At 40.5% G+C, this 26,670-nt stretch overlaps 1 protein-coding gene across 8 annotated transcripts in view; it reads left to right on the top strand.

Moving 5' to 3' along the window:
* DCDC1 (doublecortin domain containing 1) overlaps positions 1 to 26,670 on the top strand; it is a 271,410-nt gene that overhangs the window by 128,389 nt on the left and 116,351 nt on the right. For all 8 annotated transcript variants that reach the window (XR_014000680.1, XM_081163132.1, XM_081163133.1 and 5 more), the window contains exons 13-19: positions 1,502 to 1,627; positions 3,179 to 3,284; positions 10,566 to 10,703; positions 12,089 to 12,207; positions 14,642 to 14,702; positions 17,760 to 17,918; positions 18,254 to 18,405. Coding sequence is in view for 7 of the 8 variants with exons in the window: in XM_081163132.1 (XP_081019258.1) it covers positions 1,502 to 1,627; positions 3,179 to 3,284; positions 10,566 to 10,703; positions 12,089 to 12,207; positions 14,642 to 14,702; positions 17,760 to 17,918; positions 18,254 to 18,405 (861 nt within the window). In the remaining variant the exon portion in view is untranslated. The remainder of the gene's footprint in view (positions 1 to 1,501; positions 1,628 to 3,178; positions 3,285 to 10,565; positions 10,704 to 12,088; positions 12,208 to 14,641; positions 14,703 to 17,759; positions 17,919 to 18,253; positions 18,406 to 26,670) is intronic.

Genomic DNA, 26,670 nt, shown 5'->3' with positions numbered 1-26,670 from the left:
TCCTGTCCTTGGTGGAGTAAGAGTAAAAGGATAGTAGAAGCTTCCACCTTCTCCTTGGGGTACCACAAAGTTCTTCATCCAAAAATGTCTCTGTTGTGAAAGTTCTTACAGTTTTCCTGACTCTGGTTGTTCAATCCTCCAAGCCTCTTTCTCTGTTTACTCTGTCCACAGTTGCATGACAGGCAAACTGACATCATGATTACAGGGAATTCTGGCCTCATCATGATGCTGTTGTCCTTTCTGGAAGGCTGCTGCCTTGACTCTGCCTAGTCAGCCATTTCATACCTTGTTAATTCATACCTTCCATGGAAGGTAGCTCACCTCTTGGTTTCTCTAAGGAAAAGTCCTGTTTATTTGTCATAGTCATCAAAAGCTTTCAGCAGTTTAAGTGGAGAATTGATGAATCCATGAGCATATTCACAAAATATCCAGATTTATTTTGCCAAATATTACATCACTTATTATGGTGCATGACAGGATGTTTGACTAGGGATTTGACATCTGCTCAGAGATAATCTTAGTTGATTGTTCTTATAGTCTACCTTTATTCCTTCCTTCAAAGTTTGTCACCTCCAATAATCTAAATGCTCTGTTAGGGATTTGGGTTGTGCCAGTCTCCGTGGCCCTACTCCAGCCAGCTTCTCCCAGTAATAGGAAATCCCTTTCACTTTCTTCCAAGAAGACTATCAGTCAGCTACTTTTAGAGACCCCTCACCAAACAATTTCTTACAATTGTTTCACATGTTTGACTACTCACCAGTTGATGCTTCTCTTGTGAGGTTTTTAATGCAATTTAGAGCATGTTTGCCCCATTGGAAAACTGCAAGTCAGAACCACATTGGATCTTCTCTGACATAACTAAACCTTGTAATTTGCACCACACAATGCTCAGCCTGTGGGTCCTCAGAAATGATGAAGGTGTAGAACTGAGGAGAGAAAGAGAATCTGCACTGCTCTAGGAGGAATTCTGTCTCCCTTATTACCTGGTTTCTGCTGAAAGGAGAACCTCCCCCCCCCCCATTTCTCCATTTTAGCTTCATAGTTTAAGAAAATCACCAGTGTGAGCATGTGCCCTATTCTTCATTAAATGCAACTGTATTTTCTCTTTCGTAGATGATCACCTTGGAGCTGGTTTTAGTTCTTTTTTCTTTGTTCCCCAACAATTATTTCTGCTTGGAGATGACTCACTATTCCAGGAATAATTCAATTTCCTTGCTGTTTATAACCTGTAGGTTAATAAAGATGACAAGCTAGCTTGTAGTGAGAATTAATTCGCAACATGAAAGCACTGGAACTTCAATGGGGCAGTAGCTACGAGATTACTAATTTTTCTTAGCGTCAAACAGAAAGAGGTATAGATTTGAATGTCTTGTTGCTAAATTAATTTTTACCAACTTCAGTTTTTGTGCTTGCTGCTTCATATACATATAATGACTGGTTCTGCAGCTTATTTTCCCTCCCCCACCAAAGGTCATATTTGACAATATTTCCATTTTTTCAGGTCTCCCGTAAATCCCGTCCTGAGTTTGACCTTTGACAGAGTGGCTGCAGCTGAAAAGAATGGCACCACAGTTATTTATAAAACACTTCTGGATCCCACAGTTGATTTACTGCCTGGATGTGACAAGTACATTTATGAGTTTTCTGAAGCACTAAAATTGTAGGGGAGGGGGAAGGGAGGGGGGATTCCAATGTTGATGTGTATTGCAACTGTTGCTATAACTATGATAAGCAAACACTTACAGATTGCTTTAGCATCAAAACACGTTAGTTGCTATTTACTTTGGAGTACACTCAGCAAACCTCTAACTTCCATTAAATATATGGATGATTTAGAGGTGAAGATATGGCACTTTCTCCTTAATAATTTGTGGCTAATTTGAATAAGGAATTGTGCCTTTTTAGTGCAGGAGTAGCTAAATTGTCGCCTTCCAAACCTCCAACTCCCACCAGCCTCAGTCAACATAGCCAGTGGTCAGAAATGATGGAAGATGATAATATGGACGGCCACATCTGATTGGCTACCCCATCATAGTGCAAAGGCAGCAGTGCTATTGCCCACTTAGCTGAGAGTAAGGACTATGGAACTCAGTAAATATGTATGGAATTGAGCTGTAAACAATGTTGATTTAAAATTAGCTGAGCCATTTGTTTTTAATGTACTAAATGTACTTTGTTATATCAAATAGTAGTCACAAAAACTTGGATCAAGAGAACTATTTCACACACACTTTATTCCTTCATTCCTTTTTCAAAGTTCAGAAACTAAATACTGTTAAGAATTGAAACACACTGAAACAAAAAAAGCCTGAGAAAAATAAAAAGGACTTTACCTGGTGATGAAAAGTCAAGGTTGTTCCCAGGGAAGCCTCTGGGGAGGGCATTCCTCAAATGGGGTGCCACCATTAAAAAGCCACTCTTCCTATTGACCACTGCCTCACCTCATTTGGCTGATAGCAATGCACATTATGCAGTTAACATTAGGACCTTACAATTATTAGTCACTATGATGAAAGGGCTATGAGCAGTGCAAATGCCCAAAATTGCAAAGTGCCTTGGGAGGGGATATAATGCATGTCTATACAATCTACAGAAATATGTGCATTGCCTGTGCATACAATTGCTGTCAGGGCAAAGCCATCCAGTGTCAGGGGCAGTAGGCAGGTTCTGAGCCAACCACAGTAGTGTAACTTTCCCTCTCTGTGACTGGCAGCTCTTCCCTTATATGGAATAAAATACTGCCGTGCATTAGAGAGACAATAACAACTGGGATTGTCCCTATATGAGCAGACATACCTTTGGACCAAACTCAACGTGATTGCATATGTCTTTGCAGTTAATTGTTGGCTTTTAAAAATACAAATAATTGTTACCAGTTGAGATCTTTTAATCCTGGACTACTAAAATTTCAGCTCCTCTTCCTTTTGCAAGGCTGTGAGGAATTATAGAAAGTTGCAATGTAGTAAAACTGCTCTAAGTAAACTTGCAGAGAGCTGATTTAGAATCCGCATTGTACTTTGGAAGAAACATTAAAGCAATTCCCAGGTCCTGCTTGCAGACTTTGCATGGGCATTTGGTTGGCCATGAGAGAAGAGGGCCCTGGGCTACATGGGCCATTGGCCTCGTCCAGCAGGGCTCTTCTTCTCAAATGACAATAATTTTTTATTGCTCATTTCAGTTGGGAAGCTTGTGCTGGATTTCCAGATAACATTCAATTCACAAACCATCAGGAATGTCAAACCTCGGAAATTGTGGAGTCAGACAACCATTTTATACAATATAAGGTGAGCAGTGAGGGTTTTCTTTTTAAAGCACCATTTTTTACTATGATCTGCAAATTAAATGTTTCAGCCCTCTAGGAATGCACACTATCTCTCTCTCTCTCTATATATATATATGAAAAAAGGGTATTGCCACAACTTATATGTGTTTTAAATTGCACATTATCAACTATATGGAGTTGAAGGCAGGCTCACTGAAAATGTACAAGTTAAATCTGAGCAAGTTGGAGAGCTTAAAAGTTCTTTTTGTAGCATCTGAGTTCCTGTGAGATCTCATGTGAGCATCTTTAGCCTCCCAGAGTTGCATTGAGAGCAGGACTTGCCCAACAAGCAAGGCAGAGAGCTTAAAAGCTCTTATCGTTACCTGGTCTACTTGGTTTACTCAGAGCAAAAAGAGCTTTTAAGCTCTCCGTCGTGGGCACAGCTTCTGCAAGTACAGGTGATTCTCTCTCCACACCCACACCCTCTACCTGTGTGGGTGGCTCCAAGGGTTTGGGTATACAGGCGACTCCCCACTCGTGTGCATTAGAGTCACGCACAACCTTGTGCAAACGTGTCATTTTTGGTGCTGCAAAGGGGGCAGGGTGGGCGGTGAAACAGGGTGGAGCAGAGGCAGAATGGGGTCTTGGACGACCCAGAACTGAACCCCCACATAAGATGCATTTGTACTGTAATGCTGATTGATCCAGAATGTGAATTGGGTTGTGGATTCAAAAGAGATTAGAATGTGCATCTTATGGAAGGCAGTTCAATTCTGAGAGAATATATTCTGAATATATTCTGGGGCTACCTTTGAAGGTGACCCGGAAACTGCAATTAATCCAGAATGTGGCAGCTAGACTGGTGACTGGGAGTGGCCGCTGGGACCACATAACACCGGTCCTGAGAGATCTGCATTTGCTCCCAGTACGTTTCCGAGCACAATTCAAAGTGGTGGTGCTGACCTTTAAAGCTCTAAATGGCCTAGGTCCTGTATACCTGAAGGAGTGTCTCCACCCCCATCGTTCAGCCCGGACACTGAGATCCAGCGCCGAGGGCCTTCTGGCGGTTCCCTCATTGCGAGAAGTGAGGTTACAGGGAACCAGACAGAGGGCCTTCTCAGTAGTGGCGCCCACCCTGTGGAACACCCTCCCTTCAGATGTGAAGGAAATAAGCAGCTATCCTATCTTCAAAAGACATCTGAAGGCGGGGCCCTGTTCAGGGAGGTTTTTAATATTTAATGCTGTATTGTTTTTAACACTTGATTGGGAGCCGCCCAGAGTGGCTGGGGAGACTCAGCCAGATGGACGGGGTATAAATTATTATTATTATTATTATTATTATTATTATTATTATTATTATTATTATTAATAATAATAATAATATATTTTTATAGGTATCCAATATGTTAAAGCCCACTTATTCCATCTGGCAAGCTAGCGCAATATTGAATTACACCCAAAGTTTTTTATTCTCTCCAAGCCACCTAATCCTTATCTTTAGCATGTTTTTCTTCTCTGTGTTTTTATGCTTTCTTTCTACTTTTGTTGTTTTTATTTTTATTTTGAATTGTTTTATTTATTGATAACTTTGTTAGAGGGTGGTCTATGCATAAATGAATTAATAAAGCAGGACTAAAGTGGCCTGGAACAGGTAGGGCAGCAATAAGGAAGGAAATACGTAATCCATTAAAGCAGATGTTTTCAACTTTTTTGAGTCCACGACTGCCTTGATCAACTACATTCCTTCTACGGCACCCCTGTGGAGCCCAGTTATGTCTCCCCTGCAGAGCTGGCAGCCTCTCACCCTTTCTAAAACACTCTCTGCTGTGGAGTGTTCCCTCAGCGTCCTCTCCTCTCCTCTCTCCTTGGGAGTCCTCCAGGCAGCTGCTGCCACTGCCCATGGTCTCTGAGCTGCCCCTGCGCTCCAGAGAGAGGTGCCTTCTCACACTGCCCCACATGGGCCTGAGACTTGTCTGTCCATTCCCAACAGCAAGGGCTGGTGGGCTGTGCTCCCTCACCCACTTGCTTGTGTACTCCAAGGCCACCTCAGCTCCTAGCAACCAGCACCCCCTAGCCAGTCACAGAGGCACCACTTGCCTGCGGAGCTTGTAGCCAAGGCTGCTGCAACAAACAGCTGCACAAGCCTTTGGGAGGCAGATATACAAGAGGGCATCAGTGGAGAGGGAAAGAAAGAGGGACAGAGGCCAGTGTTGCCTGCGGCACCCCTGACCATCATTCAAGGCACCCTAGGGTGCCACGGCACAGTGGTTGAAAAACAACGCACTAAAGGACAAAAAGCTGAAGCAGAAAGCAAGAGTGATTGAGATAGATATTTCAGGACCCTGGACAGGTCATAGGGAAGAGACAACTTGTTCCAGCAGGTGCTGTTTGCTAACTGCTTCCATGTATAATTCCAGAACTGGGCTTTGCCTCCCTTGTCCTGTCACCTTGGTGAACTAGTTAGTTGTGAGATTCTCCCTCAAATATGCACAATTCTCAGGCCATCAAAGGTAGTGCTGTTTGTTAGTAGAATGCAAATTTGTTTAAAATGTGATTTTAGGGATCAAGGTGATGTGCCTCTCCCTTTTGTTCTAATCTCTACTTTCAGAAACCAAACACAAAAGTGTATGGTTGTAGACCATTACTCTTGGAATTATAGCCAATTTTTATCCTATTTGGATATATGAGCTCATTGCTTACTGCAGATAAACATGGTGTATCTAGCTTCTGATTTGCTTTTGACATAATTGTGGCTCAGTAGCACAGTAAAATGAGTACACCTTTGCTGTTTTGGATAGGCACACTCCAGATAAAGTAGCATTTTAATACAAAAGTCTGTATACGGTTATCGTGTATAAGATTATATGTATAAGTAGGATGGGATAAAGGGTTAATTTGTGTTGATAGAGAAAAATAAAAGACGAGGCAAAACCAAAGAATCAAATATTTTAAGTAGCATAAACATTAACACCAATTTTGAATATAGTCAAGATTTGATGTCTTAATATGTGTTTAGAAGACACAGCAACAGCTATGTTTCAAGAGAGTAAACCCTTTGCTGTGAATAGTAATTTGATACCTTCAAGAGCAATTTTTGAAAGCAAAATTCAAGGCACAGGGGCAGATACCAATAGTATTTTATTTTTTTAAAAAAATGTCCTAATGTTAAAGCTCACTGAGGTGTACAAGATGCTAAGAGGATTACACACTAAAAAGGCAAAAGTCTCATGTTCTGGATACTCACACATTAAGATTGCTGTCAGGTATAGATAGTAATGCTCAACCCCTGACTGTTATATTTAATCTTTTATTGACAGGCAAAACCTTTCCAGTAGAGTAAAATTTGTGACATATAATCCACATTCGTAAATCTGGGGATAGAGATAACCCAGACAATTACAGCCTGTTGCTCTTTTATCACTGTTGAGAAAGCTAGGCCATGTATCTATGACCTGGGATATATTGCTGGCATTTTGTGTTGATAACGGCAGCATTAGAAGCAGTGTCCTTGTTGTTCAGTATGTTTCAGTGCAATTGCTTTCTTAATAAAAGCAGAGGGTAGTTTTAATTATATCACAGTTTTTTAAAATTGCTCTATTGAAGGAGGAAAAAATGTTTAATAGTATGAATGCATATTTGCATCTTCAAATTCCATTAATGTTATTGTAACTTCTGTAGAGCACACAGTCTGTCTGCAGTCCATCTATCAGTAAGCACTTGCATAACATTTACCATTGACTAGAGCAACCTTTGTCAACCTGGTGCCCTACAGATGTTTAGAACTACAACTCATATCAGCACCAGTCAACATGGTTGTGTGATGTTGGATCTAATAGGAATTGTAGTCCAAAACATCTGAACAGTCCTTGGGGAGTGAAAGCTGGCATAGATGGCTAGCACAATTATTTGTTTTGGGCCTAAGGTGTGATCTTATGAAACATTGCACTGAGGCAGCTTCATATAGGATCAGTCTGTAGTGCAGACTGTACTGCATTTTGGTAGGGTTAGAATGCAGAACAACTGCTGCAAGACAAACTACTTTTTGCAATGTAATAGCTAAAGCTGATTCAGAGAATCAGAAAGTTTTATTCCAAAAATAAGTCTATATGCAGTGAAATATGCTAAATGTGAATCTCTCAGGGTTTTTTCCCCCAATAAAATATGCTGCGATTTTTATAATTTATATTTTATTTCTATGTATACTTGTGGATAAATGAGTAAAAGAAAAAGAAAGCTTGGCAGATAAGTAATTCATGAGGTGTGGAGAATAGGATTTGAGGCTTTCATCTTTTAAAAGCTCTCCACCTTGCTTTCTGGGTTCTATGTAGGTCACATGTGGGTTCTGGAGGCCTTTGCAAGATCTCACAAGATCTTGGATGGCCCTAAACTTGGCCCTCCAGCTGTTTTGGGACTACAATTCCCATCATCCCTGACCACTGGTCCTGTTAGCTATGGATGATGGGAGTTGTAGTCCCAAAGCAGCTGGAGAGCCAAGTTTGGCCATGCCTGGCCCTAGAAGATCTCGTGCTGACTCCAGAAGGTAAGATTTCTCATGCTAGGGTTGTTCCAGGGCGTCATTCTGACTTTACACAAGTTTGCCTTTACATGGTACCCCTGGGATGTAACCCCCCCAAAAAAAACACACAATTGCTACTGTATTTCAAATGAAATGTTATGACCAGGTCTCCATATGAGTCATTTGCCCACTTTGAGGAGGGAGGTGTTGGGGAGAAATTTATTTATCAAAAATTATGAGAATGCTGCAATCCTAATCCCCTCTTTACTGTTTTCTGGGGGAGAGGTGGATTGGTCACACCTTAATCATGACAATTTTAGGCCTTTTCTCATGAAGTGATGCCTTTTCCTCTCTGCAAGTATGGAGCTCCCCATTCCTATTGAACGTGGTGTTTGTTGAATATTTATTCCCCGTGATTGCAGTCATGGAATTGTTGTCTTTCACATGACGGTGTATGTTTTGACTCCACAAACTGGGAAGTGACGGAGACAGGAAGTTTGTGTTCTGTGAAGTGGGACTATTGTCCTTTGTTCTCTCTCTTTGCTGTCTGATGCTAGAGAGAGAGGGAGCCATGTTGAAGTTTATATGTGAATAAATATAGATTAGCCAAATGCTGAGCTACTAAGTTCTGTTATGCGGACTGCGCAAACTCTGCGGATCCCTAAGTTTGCTGATGTCTGTTGGCATCGGTCGCTGTGATGTTCGGGCAGAAGAAGCTTTTGAAGCTCCCAAATGATTGACCAGGAGGGGAAGAACATGCCAGTCGGGCATGTGTCTCTGCCAGGGTCCTACTCAAGTGTGGGATGAGCTCCTGACAAAGTTCTGGGGGCTGAGATGAACCAGGAATCTCCGGATACCAAGCCATCACTTGCCCATTGACAGCTCTAGGCTGGTGCAGTAATTCATTCTCTCTCTCTCTCTCATACACACACACACACACACACACCACTTTCTGCCAGTATGAGTGGCAGAGCTGTGGCTGCTGCTGCCCCACTGGAGTTTGAATTGCAGTGTTAGTCTTGATCTCTACCAGTTACTTCCTTTCTGGTTCTGTATGGTGCCATTCCCCCCCCCCCAACGCAATTTCTTCCTGGGTGATATGGGCCAGGGCGGGATCACATAGTTATGAGGAAGATGTGCCAGTACTGTGTACTGTACTCATTCACATTTGTGCGCATGCTAATTTGGCAAACCAAATTAATGAAGCATTGTTCTCACTCAGAATAGATGAATACTTTCACCTCTTTTTGATATAATCAACAACAAGAAAGTGATTGTTGATTCTGATGAAAATGTTTGCAAAAGTTGTTATCCCCTTTCCCACTCAACCCTAGTTTATTACTTTTAAAATGTGGTAATAATACGGTGCAGGAAGCATTATTACTATGGTTGTGGGTGATGGGAAACACTTTTTTCTTTTCTTTTATTGCTGCTAGCAGCCATTGTTCAAACCTATTATTTTTATTATGCTGTTGGTGAAGGCTTCAAAAATATATAGATATTGCCAGATACTATGCTATTTAAAAATTTAGTATATTCATCAAAAGGTTTCTCTTTGTTCTATGGGGCAAAACATATTATGACATACAGCTTGCCTTGCTTTTCCAGTTCAGTAACATGGGATGTGTATAAGAAAAGAAATATATATATATATATATATGTTCCTGTTGTGATTCCTTGTATCTGTTACACTATTGCTCCACACACTGTGGAAACTATAAAATCACCTGAAGCTGGGTTAGAAAGATGTGGTGTTGTTTCTTTATCTGGTGGGGTGTGTTTTTTTTTTGGTAATATCCCGCATTATATCTCTTGAAGAACAGCATGGTATTAGTGCTGGGTGCCAACCTCAAGTGAATACAAAGGGGCCAATGTTTCCTCCCCACTGCACCACAAAATCAAATGTGATAAGATTAAAGCCAGTGGCATTGCTAGGAGGACACAGGGACTTACAGCAGGTGTTATACACATCCTAATGATATCTGTCGCTAATTCCAACTATGACAATCTTCCACACAGTTGTGTTGCCTCTGATCACAACTTAGAATGGAGAGGGCAAGTACATTTGTGGCTTTAAGTCCCTCAGCCTTTAGTGTGGGATTAGCAGAACATTAGTTCCCATTGTACAAAAACGATGGGGTATCTCTTCTCGGTACTGCAGCAGCTGGCTAACAGGTAAGAGCAAATTGAGTATCTTTCTGGCCAACTCTGCTTTTGCTCTTTGTCTTTGATAGCATTTTGAATATGCCATTCCAATATCAACAGTAGCCCAGAAAAACATTAATATGTAAGTATTATTTAAAAGGTTTGGCGTGTTTAAATGATCCACATACAGTGTCTCAGTTATTACAATTATAACCCTGCAAGGTGGCTCATTGCTATTATCCTAATATCCCTTCCAATAATATTTTCACCTGTTCAGAGTTAGTTCCTTTTCGAGTTTTGGTAGTGCATGTTTCATTCCATACCCATATTTAGACCACAATGCTATAATACTTACCTGGGAGTAAGTCCCACTACTTCTAAATAGGCATGTATAGGATTGCACTTTGAGTGAAGTTTTGGGCATACGGGGTTTTTTTTTGTCCCTAATGAAGAAAATGTAGGAGGCAAGACTGCTTCAATGGCAGTATAACAGCATACTATTTCTTCACGATTGTTAAAATAATTGATTTGGGTTACGGTAATAGGAAATGTTACACAGAATTTTCTCTATTGGTAATTTGCAGTGTTACCATGCTAACATATCAATGAAAGTTCTATGGTTCATTCTATTACTGGGTGTAGGCTGATTCCCAGATGGTTCTTCTCATGTCAGTTAACATGGAAAAGATGAAGAAAGATGCTCCCAGAAGAAATGGCCGCCGAGAGCTGACATTCGACGTAGCACACTGGCCTCTGTCTAACATGTGGCTGATCACAAAGGTACCATAGTGAAAAGGCAGAGCATCCATTGTATTAATGGATTCAGATGTTTGATATGCGAAAAGATTTGTTGTTCCGATTGTTAGTTTACTTTTGGGGATTTTGAGTTAAATATTAAAAATAAGTAAAACTTGCACAACTAACAAAGATCATCATGCATATATTATACCATGTCTCCCAGGGCCTTCCTCGGTTTGCTGTGAAAACAAATGGAGTTGACTTTGATGGGGCATAGATGATCAAAGCCAAGAGCAAATTAATCTGTTAATTGTGGTTATATCCTCTGTGCTGAACTACGATATGTTGGCTGAATTGACTGCAGTCAGCTGCCACCATGAGCAGAATCGTAGCATAACAACGCTGTTCCCTTTTGAGATATCAAAAAACTCATTGCTTGCATATTTGGAAAGGGAGTGAGCATCACTGTAACAATATTAAAGGCAATTATTGGACAAAGTTGGAAGCTGCAAGGCAGAAGAGCCAGCACTCCATCTGAAGCCTTGCTGCTTGCACCAGCTAGTGCAGAAGGAAGACAGACTCCCCCCGCCCTCTCTGGGAGCTAGACCAGCCTAGGATCCATCCCCCAAATGTCCCATTTGGGGTGTCACTGTCAGTGGTAGTGTTGCCTGTCAGTAGTGTGGCTAGAGTCTTCTGCAAGCAGGAACCATAGATAAGTTGCATATAAAATGGCATACAATTCCCCTGCATTTGATAGCTAATATTAAAATCTGTAATGCAACCCAGACTTAGCTGTTTTTACTCAGAAGTAAGTCCTCTTGTTTTCAATGGCACTTACTGCCAAGCTAGTGTTAGGATTTCAGCCTTTAAAATGTAACAAGCAATGAAAGATTGCACCTGCAACAGCTGTTTTACTTGTTTCAGAATTGCTGCATATATATCTCTCTCTGTATATAAATCTATATAAACAAAAGGCTTTAAGGATGTTTAACCAACATTCTTTTAGACTTGAGGTAAAACTTTAAATTGACTCAGTGGCTCTAGATTTGTTGCAATCTTTGCAGTTCACTGAACTTTTTTCCTGTGCATACATATTTCAAGTAAACTCTGTAGTTATAAGTATAGCAAGTGACACGTTATGGACCCTAAATCGTTGCACTGTGAAATATGCAGAGGAAAAGGACAAATGAAGATATCAAGGGTCTGTTCTATTTTGCACTGAACTGTAAAATGCCACCCTTGTTGTACAGAAGATCACTGGTTCTGAGCAGGGCTCATTGACTGCTAAGTTGTGGATAGTGTTTCAGTTTCTCCAACTGTTAATATCCTGAGCTATCCAGGCATAATGACCTCTCTATTTGTAACACATTGTTGAATTTTCTGGTTCTTTAAACTTATTCAAAACCTTTTTTCCCATTCATTGAAAGGCTGGAATGATTCTAAGTCGAGCTATGGTACAAAGCAGCCTAGCTGTTGGTCATCCAATCAGAGCTGTGATGCAGGATGGCATACCTCTTGAAGGCTATAAGCTGTGTCTACAGAAAAGGTATTGATACAAGGGTGGGTTGGTTTTTACATACAATCATTTAGATAAAGTGAAAACGTGTAGTCATTTAAATAAACTGAATGTTACCAGAATACTGTATGTGTTTACAGATTTTGTCATTCAACGAGTGAAACTGTATTATCTCAAAATTATCATCATCCTTTAATTCCTTTTGGATTATTAAATTAATGTAAAGGCATAGCCTTTACTTTAATGTCATATTTTAAATCACCTTTGAAAGTTCTTTCAACAATAGACAGGAGGGGAAAAAATAGACAGATAACAAGGACACATATATTTTACTTTATGCTGTAGTAGTTCTTGTGTTTCTTTTGTTTCTTGGTCCTTTAAAAGAGATAAAAAAATGCACGTGTTATATAATAGCCTACAATGGATCTTAAAGATGCAGTCTGGGTGTGTAGATAGATTTCTTGGTGGACGTTTTACAGCTCAGTCGCAGAGCTAGGCTTAATTGCTCCTGCAAGGTAAAAATAAGATAAAAGTAAAAATAAGAAAAAAAAGGCCATCTTCTGGGGGCACCTGGTAGAAGACTTCCAAAAATGACCTCACTTCAAGGGCAGGTTTATGTCAGAGATGTTTCCTCCAGATACGCAGACACAGATACAGTGTACAAGATACCAAAATGTTATTCTTGTGCTCAGAAAGGGACCAGACTTTGGAGCCAGTGATGTTCTTTTAGCGCTAGCAAGATATGCTCCCAACAACCATTCCCAAAGTAACCTGTCAGTTTCCCCCCCTAGTAACTGCAGTTTTCAAGCCGTTTTCAGTGGCAGTCACATATATAATGTCTTGCAATATGCATAACTTTGACCAGGCTATCTGTCCAGGAGGTGACACAGCTGGCATAACAGCCCATACCACCTGGACCCCAAGCTCCGCCCTGGCCACAAAAGATACTACACTGGATTTTTTTGGCAATCTACCCCACCACATGCAGTCCCCTCCCCATGTCATATCCACACTTTTCAGGAGAGCTCCATGACTCTAAAAGGTCTTTTGTGCAACAGGAACTTCCTCCCATTTATACTTTTTATGATCCATGCCATTGTTTGTTGAACCACTGAAACTTAAATTCATACCCATTTAACCTTAGCATAGTTTCAAATTACCCTCCCTCTCAGCCCAGGGTGATTTTGTTCAGTCACCACTTAGTGTCACCCATATGGAACTTGGTTATGTGAAGCATGTGACATTCACCAAGTCAGAAGCTCCTTTTCTTGATGCTATCTTCTCTCACCTTGTGATGTACATCATGTGGAGAATTCATGTGATCAAAATGTCTTGAAATCATCCCACAAGTGCCCCGTTTGAGAGAAATCTTCCTTATGAATCTTTATAAGGAACTTTCTTTTCCAGTGGAGAAAGCACGGTTAGATTGACCTACTTTTGTTTTCTAGTGCTGAGCTTGTATCTGGATGGAGAACAGATACGAGACTCAAATTTATTGAGTCAATGAAAATTCAGATTGTTAGAATTTACTCAGATCAGAGTTCATTTCATTTTTTTTGTTGTTGTTACAAAGAAGAATAAGGACCAAAGGGCCATATTGTGGAGCATCTTATTCTCACAGTGACTTCTGAGAAGCCTACAAGCAGAATATGAGACAATAGGACCCTGCCACTTGTGCTCCCCAACAACTGCCTCTAGTTCTGGAGATTGCACACCGCCATCAAGTCCAGTAGCTGCTGTTAGCCTTATGCTCCACGAATTTGTTGAAAACCCTTTCGAAGCCATCCGAGTTCTTGACCATTATTTATTTATTTGTTCAGAGATTTCTGTACCATTCTTTACCAGAAACGGTCACAGAGCAATTCACAACAAAATAAGGCAGTATTAAACATAATTCCTAATTAACACTGAAAGCAATTCTCATGAAATACATAACATAATCAGCAGTAGCACAAATTAAAATTCACTACATCTTGTGCCAAGTCAGTTCTGGATCTCTGGTTTGGGGTTGTCTACAGTTTTAGGGTAAAGTATCTGATGTTCAAAAATATCTGTCTGGTGAGTTATAAATTTTGAAAGCATCTCCTTTATGAGCAGGTCACGTTTGGAAGTGGTTAAACAAGTACTGTTCCTATTTAGCAATCCCAGGCTAATTCCTTTTCTAAAACTAACAGAGATTTCCAAAGTGGAATTATTTATTAAATGTAGTTATGATATCTAAAGTTGCAATCCTGTACCAACCTGCCTGGAAATAAGGATCATTGAACTCAGTGGAACTAACTTTTGAGTAAATATGTTATAAACCTATAATCTGTGCACACTTTTCTGGGAGTAAGCCTCACTGAGTGTAGTGGGATTTATTTCCAGGCAAATCATGCATAGAATTCTACTGTAAGTTGTGCTGTAAATAGAAAATGCTGTATGCTTTTGATGATGGTTAACTTAAGAAATATTTCTCTTACAGAGACAAAAACAATATATATCAACACTGGGAGTTTGGAAATGATGGTTGTATCCATCCTAAGGTGTGTGAGATATATAAGCATTTTTTTTTAAAAAAATAATTATTCTCAATCTTCAGACTCCTACATGGAGACCATTAAGGCATATATGCATGAATGGTTAAATATGGCCTCCTACATGAACAATATAAATGTTTTCTCCCTTTTGTATTGTTGCATTGCTTGATTTCTCTCTAAGAATACCATAAAAGCATTTTATGATAATATTTTCCTTAAACTTCCGACTGCTGTGAGCTTTGCATTTTTCTTTTCCCGTTTTTCTAATCAGTACTATTCATTGACATGTTGGTTTTATTGTGCTTATTAATTTGTGGTTTGATTTATAGGTGTATCAAAGTTCAGCTTTAGTCTAACCTCAAATGGTGCAGCACTGATCTTGGCCAGAAATCAGTATTCCTAAACTGAAATACTCCTACTTGCTTAATCTCTTTCTACCCTATTCTCAGCAATTCTCCATGTCACTGCAGCCCTCATAAAATGCTGTGGGTGGGTGTGGAGCTTGGGAACACAGCAGGAAAGGTGATGCAAGAAAGCCTGACCAAACTTCGGCTCTTGGGACATTGGCTACAGCTGTATATAACTTGACATCCAGTTGGTGGACAAATTGGTACATTTTCTTGAGTGATTTGCTTTGTTTTGAGTATTGTGCCATGAATTCATTGATTGTCTTTGGAAATAGTTTCAGCCTTGGGGTTTGTCATCTGTATAGTGGTGAAATGCTTTCTAGAATGTTTTCAAAGTGCCTAATTACTTAATATGCCTACCTTAATATATGTGTGTAATACAATTGACTTGATGTGTAGTCTGTAGCTGGTCTCACTTGCTTGAGACTTTGCTCAGAATGCACTTTTAGTTCTTGTTTTGCACATGTGTCAAAGGTGTAGTCATTACTGTGGTTAGGTTTAGCTGTGCTGGCCTGCTTTGTGTAGATAGTGTTATTTGGCGGTGCATGCTGTAGTTGCATATCTAAGATGGACAACTTGCCTTTTGCACCTGTACTTTTCTGTAATGGGTTTAGGGGTTGCTCGTGCGTAAGTTGCCGCCACTGCTGGCAAGGTTACCTGGTTAAACCCTTTCTGACTGAACAGCCTCCAGCATCGTGACTGTCTCAGTCGCTGGCAGAATCCGTCAGTGGGCATTTCTTGAACCTTTTCCAGCATAAAAGCTGTTTGATGCCAAGTCTCCTCCTACTCTCCCTGCGCGGAAGTCTTCTGCGCAGGGAGGGTGTGGGCAGCGGAGTACCCGTACTCTCTCCGCTGGTCTCCGGCAAGGAGTCTTGGAGCCTCCTCTCCGATTCCCCCATCTGCCACCCTTCTCCACTGGTGTTACGCTGATTTCCTTCCCCAGCAGATGGGCTGCCTCTCTCCCTACTGGGACCCTCTCCGGCATCCCTCTGGAGCCTTCCCTCCACCTCTAGCTCCGATGGCAGTTCCCTGACATTTTCCAACACTTCAGTGCGAAGCACAACAGTGCCATCCCTTTCACACCAGGCTCAGCCCCTTAATCCCATAGACTTCAGCCCTGCATCTGGTACAGAGACCAGAAAGTTGTCTTTAAACAATGGGCAATACCAGTGTAACAGTATATATTCAGAATGCCCTAGTTTTGAAATTCGGAAAGTCTTCATTTATTTCCTTTACAGTGTACCAAATATTCTATTGCTCATTAGATAAAGCACTGTTTCATAGAAAAATGACTTCAGGATCTCATCTATTCTGATTAAAGGCTTAAAGGAAATAACAAAGTTTGAAAGGAAATTATAGATGTAATATGCACTCTGTAAGCATAAGAACTCTGCAATGCAGCCTAGGCCACTGTATTTTAGAGAGCCCCTATTTTCATATAATCCCTGATATTAATATACGTATATATGTTGGGCTGCTAATCCTTAACCCAGGTGGTGCCAGGGTATGGCGAAAAAGATTCCTCGGTTCAGCCCCAGCAACAAAAAAGGAACATATGGGTCATTTGCACCAAAACTGGACCAAATGATTTATTGGCGGTGGAATGGGTTTTGAGGGCAAAAAGTGTGTAAGCAAAGGCTTGCCTCATTTTGGGGGTCAGTGAAAACTTTAGTATTTGTAGTGACTTTCAGTGGGGGCAGTGTTGCTTACTAATAAGATGAAACAGGAGGATTTCAACATCTCTCTCAATTTTAAAAATGGAGAGCGCTTTAGTGCTGCTTCAAGGGAAAGCAAAGTTGCAGTGAACAGCCAATCACATTATTCAGTGCCTCAATGAGAAGAATGCTTGTTTTCTACCTTATGCCAGTGGATCCTTTGTCAGCAGAGCAACTACACTAATCTAGGCATGTGGTAACATTCATATCATCACAGAGACATGACTCATATTCTGCAGGCATAGCGAGGGTTCCACCCTATCCAGTAGCCATCCATTGGCATATATTTTGAGAAGTTTTATAAAATGCCTTCATGAAAATGCCAGTTGTGAGCTAAGTTGACCCTTAACAATGAATGGCACTCCATGATGCTGAGCCAAAGAAATCTAATGTCATGTTTAAGGAGGGCTTTAAGCATGGGAAATGGAAAGTGGAAGTGTGTGGGGAGACAAAGAAAAAAACTAGAAAAAAATGATTGGAAGTGGGAAAGGAAAGTGAATAGTAGAATTCTGCACTAAGTATATATATATATATATATGCATGGATTGAGCAGCAACTACAGTGATGGAATAATATATTGATCAGAAAGGAAAGTTTGGTTAGAGGAGGATATAGGCCATGTTGCGCCCATGTATAATATCAATTAAAGCAACAACAACTGCGGCAAGCATCTAGAAGGGTCTTAGTGATTTTTTTTGATACTTACATGTTACAGTCTGTATAATTATTCTCTACATTCTGTATAGAGTTGAAGTTTTGCATTAGTCAAATGGATGGAAGTTGTAAACAAAATTGTGTAGATGCAACATATCTTTTAATGTCATTGCCTAGCACCAGCAACTTTTCCTCCCATAATTCCCCGTGCTAAACTGTAGATGCTTGTCTTTCTACTGATTGCATCCTGGTATGTGTTACTACTCTGCCTTTGTCCTTTCCTACAGGCTTACCCTGAGTTTGTCCTGACCTACCTAGAGGAGCTAAATGTAAGAGAGGAGGTGACCCAGACGGAATACTGCACACACCATGGGGCCCAGTCTCCAGTTCATCGAGAGACAGATAGCAATGCAGCAGAAGAGGTCACTGTATCAAGCCAGAGGCAGGTCAGAGCAGTATTTTTTTTTAAGGAAAAACATTTTGAAAGGAAATGCTGTTGCCCTTCACAGTTTAATATCAATATTCCAAGTCAAACCATTTCTGTATCTGTGTCTGTAAAGAGAGAGAGAGAGTTTAACTTGAATATTAATTACATACACATGTTCGAGAAATAGAAGCGCAACATACAATCACACACAAACACATTTCCCCCCCAATAGCTCCTTTCCCCATGGGATAACATTACTTGTTAAAATGTACCTGCCAAAATATGCTTATCCAAAGTAAATATTTGTATGGCGCACAACATATATTCATTGTATGTTTGTTCATAATTTAATAGGTCCTGCAAAATGATGTCTGCAATGAGAAGCAACTTTCAGGACCTTTGGACGCCCACTTAAGGCCTGAAGGTCCCTCGGGGGGGAATAGGCAGCTGACAGTGGCACTGGTGAGGAAACTAGAAGAGAAACATCCTAAGGCCTCAGCTCAAAGGTAAGCCACTGACAGAACTGATATTTATTGTTCAATGACATTAGATGTTTTCCTTCAGTTTCATGTAAGATTGATTTCCTGGATATTATTGAAATATCTCAGAAGCCCTCTGGCTTGCAAGCAGACATGGAGTTTTGACCAAAACTAATGGAAAGGGGTGACATTTATGCAGGTTTTTTTTAAAAAAAGAAAAAGATTGATGTGTACACGATGGAAGAGGATCACTGAGGTAATTATTGTTAACTTATTATGCATAGAAGAGTAAAGTGTATAATTTGGTTACATGCTTTGTTCTACTGAAGTTAATTTTATATGAGTACATCATTTATGCATTTGATATATTTTTACCTATAATATGATACAAAGGTAAAACAACAATATTAAAATTCAAAACTAATAAGCAATATTACATATACCCCTCCACTTTTTCCGCATTGGGTGTTATATGGCAATAAACTCACTGGATGTACTTAGGCTCTAGAACTCACAAAGCAGTTTGCATGAATATGAGATGTTTTGCATAATATTGAAATATATTTTATATATTAATTCCCTCTGTTGAGAGTGGATGTGGGCTTTGAAACTGTGTTCTATGTTCAAACAGAGATTGGTCATAAAGGCATCTATCAAATTTCAGTCTTGCATTTTGGCAATTTCCCCATCTTTCCCGGCTGCTTAGGATTTGAACATGAAATGTGGAATGGTATTCTGAGTGGGCATTCCATTATGTTGCAACGTTCTGGTCAGATGATGCAGCATGGTGCAACTTTCTGCATTGAGTTGATGAAACAACCCCAGGGATTCTGAATATTGGTGACATAATAGGCATAGAGTACCTCTTCTGTGACTACCACCATGCACCTTCTGTGGTGACATTTCAGAATTGACAGATTGCAAAAAAAAGAAAAAGAAAAAAGTGTAGGGTAAAAAGATCAAATTCTTGAATGAGGGCCTGGGAGTAACAAGATTCTTTGAAAACATGGGAGGGGGGCTCATAACCAATATCTGTTCTGACCATAAGAGCATAGAGGATGAAAGAGCAATGTTTTCTATAGTTTCATAATATAAAATTCACTGACTTTAATTATATCCTCACAAATAGTACTCACAGGTTTCTAAAAATCTTTCAAACCTAAATCTTTAAACATTTTCCCCATTTACAACATTCCTTATGATCCAGGGAAACAAATTATTCAGTATTCTGCACAAAATTTACTAATACCTATTGTGGGTTGGGTGTCACTGAGAACCCAACTGCATTTGCAGATATTTGCAAGCAACCAGCACCCTCACACCAGCAGGTGGCCAGACTTAATGATAACTCTCAGTTAAAGGCCTTTAGTTGACCACTATTCTCAGTTCACATAAAGATCTTCACAAAATGTGCTGTTTAGGGTTGCCCTCAACACTTCCAGGGCAATATGTCACTGGCTTCCTTCACAAGAATCAATGAAATCCGTAGATTTGATTATCAGCTTCAACACTAAACTACCTGTGTGAGAGACAAGCTTGTCCCTTTGTGTGACCTGTGGGATATGTTTACTAACACTGTTTCATGCCGCGTGAATCCTGCAATTGATGAACAATTAATGCCATTCACGGGAAGGTGTCCAATGAGGCAGCAACATACCGTCCAAACCTGTGAAGTAAGGCATACAGTTCTGGCTGTGTTGAGATTCCAAAACATCTTATGCATATGATAGACACATGTGAGGAAAGAAGAAGGAGCTCTAAGCAGCTCAAAACCTAGGTGAGACAGTGGTTGAGAAACTAACACCAGGCTTACAGGGTTCTGGGAGAAATATAACAACCAATAACATCTTCTCAAATGTCCCTGGTCAGAGAATTAGCTGATTCTGGTTGGCACTTTCCCCCCACCCAGGTCCACAAATTCCCTGAGAGTTCCTTGCCTGAAAATCTAGAAGTCACTAGAGCTGGATTATTGGTTCTCAAGAACATTTGACCCTTGTTAGTTGTACTCAGGAAAGGAAGAAAGTCATTCCCCTTTCTTCAGTGCATAATGTTACAGCAATCTCACAGAAGGAATCCAAGCATGAGACAATTCATTATTTAGCTAACGGTAGAGTGGACATTTGTGAGAGTCTCCATATACCCATCCAAATGCATGATCCAATAGTGGCCACTGTTGTTATTTTCAAACAGGGTGGACTTTGCCTAAATGCCTCTATTATATGGAAGATAAACTTCCCACAATAGTATAAGCATCCCAAAAAATATGTGTTTTGCTTCCTAGTAGACTTAAGTCTTGAGCTGAACAAACTCTGGACTGACCTGAGAGAGCTCAATCACTAGAGCCTGAGACTCTTAATATCAGGGCTGTGGGTTCGAACCCCACATTGGGCAAAAGATTCCTGCATTACAGGGACTAGCTGACCAGCACGGTCCCTTCCAACTCTAAAATTCTATGATTTTACGAGTCTATGAAAAAGCCACCTTCCTTGCTGTATCAAGAGAGTTAACCCCAGGAATGATTTTTTTAAAACTGCAGGGCCAGTTTGTGCCGATCTTTGTGTTGCTCTGCTCAGCAAGGAGCAGGACGTAGGTAAAACATGAATTTGTTTGCCTGTCATTGGCTCTTGTTGGTCTCACTGCATTCTGCCCTGTCAGTCCCAATGGGCACCACTGATTAAGGGGCACAGGGGTAATCTAAAAATAAGATTGAAGAGGCTGAGAAGAAGCAGGTCATTATACTGGGAACCACTCCTGATTTCCCAGTTCACATTATACATGCACAATATTGAATGATTCGCCAAGATTTGTGGAGTGCATAGATGCACACGCCGAAGAATGGTGTGTGTAAATGAAAGATATTTCATGTAATACAAATTGATACTGTTATTATGAAGACTTTGCAATACAAAGTGGCACTCGAAGTCTCACATTCGATTGATTTGTCTATTCCAAAACAAAATAATTAGTATGGCAGATGATTTTTTCCCTCCTGATAGGCACTTCTGCCATTCAGGTCAGTTCTTCCCAAAATCCAATGGGCAGAAGGTGGGGGATGTTGGTCATATGGAATAATGCATTGAAAGTGAACTGTTGGCAATAAATGGATACTTTTATGGTGGGTAGCTTTATAGAATGACTCCAAGGTAGAGCAAAGATCTTGCATGAGTCAAGTGAGACATCCTTGTCAGTGTAAACCTATGGCTTGCATCCAGGGTGGTGCAAGTAGAAAAGTCGGGCTTTCTCACTCTGTCCTTCCGACTGCTGTCACTGTGCACTGGAAAATACGCTCTTAGGAGCCACACACACCAGCCCGGAATGTCATGGGATATTTCATAGGAGTCTGTAGGGAGAGGGGAGGATCAATATAAATTGAGTAGAGGCATCTTAAGGGAGCAAAGCTGCCATACACATGGGCCCCCGCCCAATGCCACATTCCACACTATTCCAAAAATTCCTCCAACTCTCAGGAGCAGCTTTCCAGGGTGCAATGGGATACAATAAGGAGGGGTGGAAGCCCCATTGCACGAATCAAACTTCACTCACATAACTCTGCACCCAAGCCTTCATCTACTATTGCACCTACACATACTTATATCTGCCAAGTGTACATTTATCCTGCTTGTACCTGCATGCAGAAATCCACATTAAAAGCACAGCAAAATGCATTGCCCTATATAATTTTAGGTATATGAATAGTCCCTATGACTTTTATGGGACCACTTGCTTCCTTACAATTTGGCTCTTCCGCCTAAATCAGTAGTTCCATATCAGGTATTTATTGGGGGGAAATCCAGAAGATTTAATTTAAAATGTTATACTTTATCTTTCATTGCCATCAATGGCAAAAAATATTAACAGGGTTTTGTCTTTATCTATATAACATTGGCCATCTACCCTTTTCCAATAGAAAAAAAATTCCTATAAATCACAGGTGAAATATTTAGTTTATATAGATATAACTAAAAGCACTTTTATTTCCCATCCTTTTTGTTTTTGCAGTGAAGAATTTAAGAATTTGTTTTTTCCCCTTTTATTTTTTAATTTCTTAAAACATAACACCTTGGGTTTTCTGTTTTCATGAATCAATTTTTCAGTATACTTAACCCCCACATTGTACTTTGTGGGAAAATTATGATGGAGTGAATCTTTTCACTAAAACTCAAGCTTTTCCTCATGATTTATCTGCCATATAAATGTTCTAAAGGTTAAAGCTTTGAATTGGGGACAAATTAGCTTTCATTACATGCTTTAGTTGAATCTTGACAAAATTACTCAGCTCTCTGTTTGAGCTAGATAATTTAAATTCATTTTTTTCTGTTCTTTTTAGATACAGCAATACAAACCTAACTCAACGTGGTACAGAAGTAATATAGATGCTGTGTTTCATGTTTTTCACCTGCCAGTGTGAGGTTGTGGTTGTTTGCGTTCTTATATTAAATTGAGCAACTTACCTTTATTTAAATTGAATAGAAGTTGTTTGGGGGGGAGAACTGTAGCAGCCAACAAAGCATGGTGACCCAGCTTGTCACCCAGTGACCTGTGAGAAGGAAATAATGAACTGTGAGTAGCTGTCATCTTAACTGCTTCTGACAGTTTGGCTATGGGCACATCTGTGTTAGTTGCATGGAAAGGCCTTTGTTGTTTTCCCACTAGTGACTTTGCAGACCGCTGTGGGGTTTGCTTGCTGCCCTGCTCCTCTACTTCCCTCCCGTTTTACCAGGGAAAACAGCTGCCAATGATGGTCTTGACATTTCTTTTAATGATTTACTTGGCATTTATTTAATTATAAAGTACAAATCATATTGATGTATTAAGCCTTTTTGGATATTTTGAGGGAAGTTAGGATCCTGCCACAGTTAGTTTTGCAATCCGTTTGGTCATACTTCCACACTCTGCATTAACTCTAAAAAGTGTTTGTCTCATAACTTGTCTACGTAATAATTTTGGCTTTAGACCGTCTCAATTTTAAATGATTAATTTTTACATCAACATTTTAATAATTTAAAAACTACTATAGTACTACTATTAGTATTGCTACTACTACTGTCACAGTAGTCCCATGTAAACAATTGTAGTAATAATTATTATTACTGCATATATGCCTGTTTTCCTTTCATGGTTTAGACCAGGATTGCCTTTTTTATTCTTATTTAAACTTAATGCTTATGAGCCAGAGATACGTGAGGGGAAATTAAATGTTCACAGTGGGCTTCTTGTTTTCCCTTCTCCGCACCATTTTCTTTGCCTCCATTCCTCTACCTCCATGTGTGAAAAATGCTTTTAAAACTCTCCTGACTTTGAAAAGCAGATTCTCTCTCAGCAAAGAAAAAGAAATGCCCCACTTTCTATGTAGTGTTCCTCGTGCACATATGTGCTCAGTGAAACACCAATTTTTACAGTTGGAAACAATCTTAATTTCTCTTCCTTGATGATAATTCATTCTCAAGCAAAACAAATGATTTTTCTTTCTGAACTGAGTAAAATAAATCTGGAGCTACTATGAAAGAAATGATATACAAATGATTATTTTTGTTCTGCAAACTTGGATATTTGGGGCAGTGCATTTCATGACAGTTTAAGAAGGTTATTGGAAATGCTAATTTAAATAAGTAGAAAAAGCAACCAATGTGAACAATAAATTATGATCCATTTTCAAAGATGGCAATTTTATGAAAGTTTTATAACCCCTCTTATATCAGTGACTGAGGGCCAAACTAGCTGAGACACCATTTACAAAGTAATTGTGTGATAGGCTTTTTAAAACGAGTAACTTGAATCCCAATCTGGATTAGTCATGCTAATGTTATTTGTATTTGAGGAGGAAAGCTTCCACTGATGTCCTGAACGTAGTTGTTTTTCTGCAATGCAAATAGGTGGCATGACCCCCGAGTTCTGAATCAGGACCATGGTGGGAGAGGAGGTGCACTAGTGCAATGGGATTCCCCCTCCCCACCTCTATGTGTGCACCCCTTGCCCTCCCCAAATCTGCTCAAGAGGGTTGCAGGGAAACCCAGGAACAGATTTAGGGGTGGGGTGCAGGGAGAGGAGATGGGGAGAGTGTTCTGTGGTGCAAGGAAAAATGCTTGCACTGGTAGAATGTTTGCCGTAGCACTATATTGAATGCAACCCATTCTCCCTCAATCTCTTAACCATGGTTAAAATTGGGAGTTCCTCAGGACTGTATGCCTTTCCACCTCTCCTCCTTTCCCTTGAGGTTGTGTGTTCCCCTTTCCTCTCCCCCATTCAGATTCCCCACCCTTTCCTTTTTCATCCACCCATTCATTCATTCATTCATTCATTCAGTGTTTATTGGCATAATCCTTTCCTTTTTCAGTACTAACTATATAGCATAAATGCAATGAGTTAAGTGCTAATCATAAATGTCTGATTCTGGTACAGACGTGAACTGTGGCTAGTGGTAACCATAATTTGCCTGACTCAGGTGGCGTAGCAAACTATGGTGACTGTATGTCAGGCAGTAAGGTAAATGTACCCCTGCCCGTACGGGCCAGTCTTGACAGACTCTAGGGTTGTGCGCTCTTCTCACTCTAGAGGCCGGGAGCCAGCGCTGTCCGCAGACACTTCCGGGTCATGTGGCCAGCGTGACAAGCTGCAACTGGCGAGCCAGCGCAGCACACGGAACGCCGTTTACCTTCCTGCTGGTAAGCGGTCCCTATTTATCTACTTGCACTTGATGTGCTTTCGAACTGCTAGGTTGGCAGGCACTGGGACCGAACGACGGGAGCACACCCCGCCGCGGGGATTCGAACCGCCGACCATGCGATCGGCAAGTCCTAGGCGCTGAGGTTTTACCCACAGCGCCACCCGCATCCCGCTATGGTGACTGTATGTCTATGGTGACTGTATGGTGACTATGGTGACTGTATGTCAGGCAGTAGAAGGGGAAATTGTTGCTGAAGCAGAGGGGGAGAGGCGATATGAAGAAGGTGCATTGCATGTATCTGGCAACTGCACCATGGTTTGGCAGCGACATCAGAACTAAGCCATTATGTCTGCCGTGAGCCTATGTAAGAAATTAATCATCACATTCAATATGTACCATGCTTGTATAACAAGTTGCCTCTGGTGGTAAAAAAGGCCCTATGTAGTCAGATGCCCTTCCCCCACTGTGATGGGATAGGGCCACATGGTCAGCCATTACTGTGCATTTATGAGTTTATGCAAGGTTTTCTCTTTTCTTTCTAGCCTTAGTTTATAGTCCCAGGACCATACTACATGCTTTTTGTGTGTGTGGAGGCTGCACTGCCAGGTGGATACATTCATCTAACCATAACATTTTACCCCAAAGGAAAGAATCCTGAAGAAAAAAGCAGTTATCTGACTCCACAAGACTCCCCTGTCATTTCACAGTGCTTACGCCTCTTTGTAAATGTAGATGCTTTTCATTTCCTGTCCTTCCTCTGTCTCGTTCTGCGGTGCACATCTTATCTGACTTAAGCCCCCACAAACAGGATTGCATCCTGGAGAGTGGCTGTCATCTCTTCAGCAGGTCTGCCCCCGTTTCATTACAATGCGGATGGGAAATCCCATTCTTGTCACTGCGATTAGAATAGTGCTGTGCAAGTGACCTACTCAGATGTTTTCACAGTATCTTTAAACATTGAGGGAGGCTTTGAGAAATGTGTTTAAAGAGAAAGGTATCTACTGAAAGCTTGTGAATGAGATGTAAAGACATGGGGATTTATCAGCAAAGCAAGAGCAGTACAGGTTTGTGTGCAGTGCCCTCCGCCCCACAAGGAAGAGACAAGTATGATAAATATATGACACAAATAAAACTAAGCGTATTTGAGAAAATAATATATGTATATTTTATAAAACAAATATGTATGCCTGAAAATTCTGCAAGATCATGACTCGTGGCTCCTACGGAACTTAAGGTGGCATTGTGTTTACTCCTTTAGGCTGGATGCCCCTGTATTCTTTTTATTTGTGAGTTATGTGTGTCTGTTTGCATGTGGCCTGGAAACTGTCCTTTATACCAGGGGGTGGGCATAAGATATATTGGGATCTGCTAGTTGCTCTCTGGTTTGCAGTAAATCAGAAGGTCTCCTCTGCCCAATGCAGCAAGTAAAAGACATTATCTGCCATGGGTAGCCTAAAGCCAGTTACTTACTTCCCCTTCATGCTCAGTGTTCCTCACCTGTAAAATATGAGTATTGATGGATTACTGTTGAGCACGTTTTTGCACAAGTGTGAGGGCTACTTTTAGAAACCATGTTAGAATCCCTATCTGTAGCAAACAGAGGTGTAGATTTGTACTTGGATTTGTAG

This window comes from Podarcis bocagei, assembly GCF_964188305.1.
Source record: "Podarcis bocagei genome assembly, chromosome: 1".
Lineage (NCBI taxonomy): Eukaryota > Metazoa > Chordata > Lepidosauria > Squamata > Lacertidae > Podarcis > Podarcis bocagei.
Note: the sequence above shows the minus strand (reverse complement) of the source record. Positions and strands in the feature narration are given on the sequence as shown.